General features: G+C 40.4%; 1 protein-coding gene across 6 annotated transcripts in view; it reads right to left on the bottom strand.

Annotated features, from left to right (window-relative positions):
* The window catches only part of Add3 (adducin 3), a 110,393-nt gene that overhangs the window by 31,701 nt on the left and 71,807 nt on the right, over positions 1-6,885 (bottom strand). For all 6 annotated transcript variants that reach the window (XM_013115368.3, XM_013115379.3, XM_021229895.2 and 3 more), the window contains exon 2: positions 2,716-2,927. In XM_013115368.3, coding sequence (XP_012970822.1) covers positions 2,716-2,910 — 195 coding nt within the window. In that variant the 5' untranslated portion in view covers positions 2,911-2,927. The remainder of the gene's footprint in view (positions 1-2,715; positions 2,928-6,885) is intronic.

Consider the following 6,885-nt stretch of genomic DNA (forward strand, 5'->3'; position numbering starts at 1 on the left):
TGGAGGATCACAGATTGCTAAACATCCATAACAGGTACCTGGCACGCAATGAGTTAAATTTAAAAATGTATACTTTGCTTTAATTAGTTTCCCTGATTTGCTTTCTTTTCAAATGACAGGATTTTGTTTAGCTTATAAATATGTTTATAATTTATGTTAATAAACATGAATTGTATTGATTATAAATTTTTCTAATAAAATAGACTTCAATATTCTTAGGAAACCAACAAAAAATTTAAAAAGAATTATAGAGGCAGAAACACTACAAAATTGTATTAAAAGGAACAATGTTTATACACAGAAAAACAGGCCCTTGGATTACGAAAAGCTCTGTGAGAAGGAAGCAAGTTGAGAAAATTGCAAACATGAACCACCTTTCAAGAAAAGGGAAGTATGAGTCAGACAGTGGGACCAAGAGCCATGGTGACACACTTGTAGTGACTAGCAGGCTGAGTCCTCACCAAGGGAACTCCTACATGCTCACGTCCCCAGACTCCAAACTTTTCTGGTGTTGAAGAGTAATGTCTCTAACAGTTACTCATGCCTGTTGGGGGTGGGGAGGGGAAAGGACAGCTAATGCGGCTCTTTATGTGAACAGACTGAGAGGAATTACACATGACAAGCTCTATCTAAGGAACCATTCTCTGAGGATTATCTGCCCCTGGACCAAATTTACATGATAGATTCGGGATTCAAACTAGCATTAAGCAGTGCTAAGACTTTTAGGGGATGTTAAGAGAAGAAAATTAGAAAATCTGTCCTGGCTATAGGGCAGGCTGTGGTCTTCTGAACATAAACTGTGACCAGAGTGGACAATTTTCCCTCAAAAAGATGAACTCCATAGCCCAGTGCGATGGCACATACCTTTAATCCCAGCTCTTGGGAGGTGGAGGCAGGAGGATGACAGCCTGAAAGAAAGGCTATGTGACAAGGAGCTGGGGTCTTTTGCAAACAGCTACCGAAGTGATTCACCTCAGCCCAAGTCAAACCTCCAGATAACAGCAGGCTGGGCAGGAATCTGGACTGCAGTTCACACAGAAAGCGGCTGCTGAGCCACGACCACTCGGCTAGATTGCTTCTGGATTCCTGACTCACGGAAATGGTGATGTAAGAAGAACGCTAGCTGCTTTGAGTGCTAGGCTTTGGGATGGTGTGTTATTTGGCAATAGATAACTAATAAAGGCCACAGTGTGTGTTTCCTTTGTTGAAAAGTTTCTGATCATTTAAAGAAAACGTGAAAATCACTGTCTCACATCATGGCAGAATTTAAAGTTTACATGTTTTCAAATTTGTCATGAACAAAATTTAAAATTCATCATGCAAAGCTCTAAGAGACAAAAGTCTACTCAATAATTATTATTACTTTAGCATCTTTCTGGGTAAAAACTGACCATTCTTGTAAGTGAGTAGATAAGCAATGAGCGACACCTGTTCTTTCCCATTGTTTAACTTCTCCAGGGTATACATAAAATTAATGCTTTAAACGTAAATTTAAAGTGGAAATACACAGTATAAAAGTGAAAGGTTCTCTAAGCGATGATGCCTTTAATTGAGGAATACTAGAAAACAAAAAAAAAATCTGGCATAGAAATATAGTTAAGCTCTTTTTCCATTTAAATTTTAATTGACTGGTCCTCTGGGACATTTAACCTAAAAAAAAGTCAATAGTTTACAATCCTGAATAAAATTTGTTCTTGATTTCATTTTTTCCCATTACTTCACAGGATAGGTTACAATCGTCACTTGGAGAGTGAGTTAGTTCTTTAGGTCTGAGTACAACAAGGCACCGAGAACGTATCCTACCACCACCATCTACCTGGTTTAGTCTCTGCTCATCTGAAATCTTTTAGATTGGCCCTATACTTAGAAAATCCTTCCAAGCTTGCACTGCTCTGTAACGTGTCTTTCGATGCATTTATCAAGGCCACTGGTACAGGAAAATTACTCGGAATGGAATTCCCCTCTGGCTTTGGACTCTACTCCTGTGATTAAATTCACAAGGACACATAACAAAATGACTTTCCAGGCCACGTCAGGCACTGGATGGCCTGTGCTTATTTTAGTAACTAAACTGGAAATCTAGTATAATCCTAACCTAGATACCATGCGCCTATGTGTGCTAACTCTGCCTTAAGAGTCCTACAATCTTCAATATGCATAAACTTATTAATTCATTTTGTTTTTCAAATCAAGCAATTCTATCATTTCCTATCACTTTATGTGACCTGTGCAATTTTACTGTGACACTGGAAAAAATTTAACAAATCACTTCAATATGATGTAAATCAACTGCTGTGTTGACAAAATTTCAGCTTAAGTTAAATTTATAATCCACTTTTAGCCTAGTTAATGTGGAGTATGTTCACCTAGTAACAATAGACTTCTCAAAATCCTGCTATGAGCGTGAAGTAAGGAGCCCACGGGAACACAAAACCATGCACATGGATACACCCAGCTTGTTCCCATGATGTGTGTGCATTCCCTCCCCTCTCTGTTCAGACAATGTCGTAACCGGTGAACTCGTGCATTCAGCAGAGCCGCCTGCTCTTTGGAAGCAACTGCACCCAGAAAGCACACAAGGACGATGTACAGTAATAACTGTTTGGCACACACATTTATGAATGAGCCCATTTTCTCCACCCCTCTTTCACCTCAAGGAGTTTAAGCTATCCAATCACGTTACATCACGGAAGACTCATAATGAGTTCAACTCACAGGACTCTGCAGGATCTGAGTAACTCTCTTCCTCTGCTCCATCATATTGAAGTCCTGTCGTAGATCAGGAGACATATTCCTCTCTCGAAGATATTCCGGATCACTTTCATTGATTCGGTCAAAGTATCTCTCTTTGTGAGGCATGCTGGGAAGGGGAGGAGTAGTGATCACAGCTTGGCTGGTTTCTGAACTCATGCTTCAAGTCTTATTCTCTACAAAGTAAAAACAAAGACAAGAAGACATTTATTACAACACCTTATTATCATTTTACAGGAGCCAAGTAGAACGTTAAAACTTTTGGAACACATACACTTTCTTTTAAAAGCAGCTTCAGGGGCTAGAGAGGTCACTGGTTAAGATCACTGGCTGTTCTTATAGACATAAGATCACTAACAACTGTCTGTAACTTCAGTTCCAGAGGACCCAGAACCCTCTTCTGCCCTCTGCATCAAGCACATATGTGGTGTATACATGCAGGCAAAGCATCCATACACATAAAAGAGTAGCTTGACGGAGGGCTGGTGGGAGAGAGGATGATCCTAATGCATCATGGTCCTGGGTTTGAGTCCCAGCACTTCAAACATTTAAGAAGGCAGCTTCTCCACAAATACTGGAAAAATTTATGTAAACAAAAACTTTTTATTTAAAAACAGTTCGTAACAACAACAAAAGAAAAAAGCTATCTTAGATTATAATACTAAACAGAATTTTTGTTTGTTTTTGAGACAGGGTTTCTCTGTATTGCTTTGGAGGTTGTCTTGGAACTTGCTCTGTAGACCAGATTGGCCTCGAACTCACAGAAATCTGCCTGCCTCTGCTTCCCGAGTGCTAGGATTAAAGGCATGTGCCACCAATGCCCAGCTACTAAACTGAATTTTTAAAGGAAGCAATGATCAAAATATCCCAAAGTAAAGTGTTGCTTACTGATGGTAAATAAAGCATTGATTACTGATAGTAAGTAGCAGCAGCAGATCTCCCCTAATACGTGCTTTTATGTCAGACCAGACTTTTGCCCCATTCAAGGACCCTTACACTTTTTTTTTTTTTTTTTTTGGTTTTTACGACACAGGGTTTCTCTGTATTGTTTTTGAGGCTGTCGGTCCAGCCCAGCCTCGAACTCACAGCGATCCGCCTGCCTCTGCCTCCCGAGTGCTGGGATTAAAGGCGTGCACCACCACCGCCCGGCACCTTACACTTCTTAGTGGGTATTATTTACTGATGTATGAAAGAGTATGACTAGGTTTTTAAATGATTCAGTAACTTCTCAAGTCCTCCATCCTTGTGTAGCACGACACAGACAAACGTATACTTACACATAATTTAAATAAAAGTAAAAGGGGGGGATGAAAAGAAAAGGTATAGACCATGAAGAAACTATGTATGTAATAAAGGACTATGAAAAGAATATATATGAACACTCAAAGGGTAGCAGTAAGCACACAGATACATAGGTAACAAACAAATAGGCACAGGGAAAGATGTTCGCATCCCTCACTAGTCATCAGGGAAACAGAGCTGCAATGGTGCAGCTCTACACAGATCATCAGAATGGTAAAATAAACAGTGACAACTCTAAATGCTGGAAAGATGTGACAAGTCAGAACCTCATACACTGTCAGGATGTACATGGTACAGTTACCGTGGAAAAAAGCTTGATATTTTATTGAAAACATGTAACTACTATACAACTGGCAGTTATATTCCTGGCCATTTATCCCAGAGAAAGAACAAGTCACACAAATCTACACACAAATCTCGAGAGTAGTTTTATTTATAGTAGCTCAGAACAGGAAATAAGCATTGTGTCCTTCAACATATCAACAGCTAAGATAAGATACATTCATATATGGATGGTTACCTAGCAAAACAGGAATGAGCTGCTTGTATTTGCAAATGTCTGAATAAATTTTCAGTGAATTAAAGTGAGTGAAAAAGCTAATCCCAGTGGTTATATGGTGCATGATTCGTTTACATAAATCCTCAAATGACAACATTGTTGAAGTAGAGAACAGACCAGAGGTTGGTGTGTGTGAGAGAGGACGGTACGCTCAGGACCGAGTTAGGATTCAATGTATGCATTAAGTGACCATGGGCACAACTAGAAAAATCTGAAGAGGGTCAGTGCCAACAATTCTACTACCTGGGTACTGCAGCACAGATTTTAATTAAGAATTTCATACATGCACATATGTTTTTTGATCGAGTCCCCCAGTCCCTCCCTTCCAATACCTTCCCTATCACTTCCCCTTCCATTGTTTGCTCAAAACTCCATGTGTTTTTTTCAAAAGCCACTGCATCTGCTTCATGATACCAGGGTGTGCACACGTTCAGGGCCATCTACTGGAGCAAGGGTACCCACCCTGTTAGGAGCCACATCTGTGTAGAAAACTGTTTCTTTCAGTAGCTAGGCCTGGGAGTTAGTGACTACCCCCCATCCATGGTGGGATGGTAAAGTGTCTTGATCTTACACGTCTTGTGCATGCTGCCATAGCCACTGTGAGCTAATATGAGTAACTTCTGATATGTCCACGAAACTCTTGTTCACTGTTTCTGGCTTTTAGAATCTTTCACCCTCTTCTGCAATGCTCCCGAGAGGGGGTGCTACACAGATGTCCCATCCGGGGCCAACTACACTACAGTCTCTTATTCCTTGTACACTGACCAGCTGTGGCTTTTGGTGTTAACTGTTATCATCTACTAAAAAAATAAGGTTCTCTGATGAGGGCTCAAAGATGTATAAAGATAAGAATGTAGAAAGAAGTTTAATTCCACAGCAGTGGTGCCAAGCCTGAGTTCAGAAGAGATGTAGCCCATTCCTAGCACTGGGCTTTTAAAATTAGCCTGGGATGTCTGGGAGAGGCACTTTCTTCCATCCCCTATTGCAGGGTAACTCCATCTAAACTTTCTATGCATGTGGATGTATGCTTTTAGGAGCTTCTACAATAGGAGACATACGTCTTCTTTAAAGGTCTTCAGTGTTCTCTCTCCAGACTCCCTCTTCTCCCCTCTTCCCAAGCCCCATCCTACTTCAGGGTCCCAGTTTTATAAGATGTTACTAATGGGGGAAACTACATGAAGGATACAAGGGATCTCTGCTGATTTTTACAACTGCATATGCAGCTACAACTATCTGAAAAACATTTTTAAAATTTAAAGTTTAATTTTTATAAAATTAATATTCCTTAAGAGTGTTAAAATCAAAACTAAGAGTTCCCAATTCCATAGATGCAGTAGGGTAAAGCTTGTTCTATACCTCTCTTCAGACATTTTCAGTACCAGAAAGCACTCTGATAGAGTTTAACCAAACAACTAAACTGCATCTGAGTGAAAGCACATGGATCCTGTTAGCAGTACCTGGAACACAGTATCAAGAACACTTCTCATGGCAACTCAAGGAGTGTGGAATACAAAATGTGGTTACGTAACAGCCCCTGCCTGGGACACAAAATGAAATTCAGCATTAGAGGGAATAGGCACTTTGTAGCCAGTGTTCAGATCTTAGTACCAGTCAAGGAAGGTACAGCAGGGGAAATACTAACTCAGTGTGTGCTTAATAGGAGCCTGCTCTGTGGTCAGAACAGTTTAAATATGACTGCTCTCCATGAGGACTCTCACACCTAAATACGGTTGAAATTTCAGCTGATTACTAGATCTAAAAAATTTAAATAAATTGTGAAAATTCCATCTGTGCCCTCCTTCCAACCACAAAGCAGCCTACTACACGGTACTCAAAAGCACAAGGCAGACAGAGAAAGAGCAAGTCTTTCAGGGTCCCTCTCTTGCTTCTGCATGCACACAGGCACATATATCCACACACATACCTCCACGGATGTCACACATGCTCACAAAACAAACACAGAAAATGAAGTACTAACACTCTGTAACAAGTTGAATCACGAACTAGCACGAAAAGTGAAAGAATCCAGCTACCACAGACCACACATTTACATGCAGGGTTCAAACAGGCAGGCCTGCAGAGGCAGGGTATGGGTCAGTGGTTGTTCAAGGCTAGGAGAAAATAAGGGTTAGCTTCTACTAAGATTGCTCCTAAAGAACAATGAAGATGTTTGAAAACTTTGACTTAATTGTACAGTTCTGTAACTAACCAGGCTCGGGCGTAACCCAGTGTTTGCCTAGAATACTCGAAGCCTCTGGGTTTATCTCCAGCAT

Source organism: Mesocricetus auratus, unplaced genomic scaffold (genome assembly GCF_017639785.1).
Source record: "Mesocricetus auratus isolate SY011 unplaced genomic scaffold, BCM_Maur_2.0 Super-Scaffold_4256, whole genome shotgun sequence".
Lineage (NCBI taxonomy): Eukaryota > Metazoa > Chordata > Mammalia > Rodentia > Cricetidae > Mesocricetus > Mesocricetus auratus.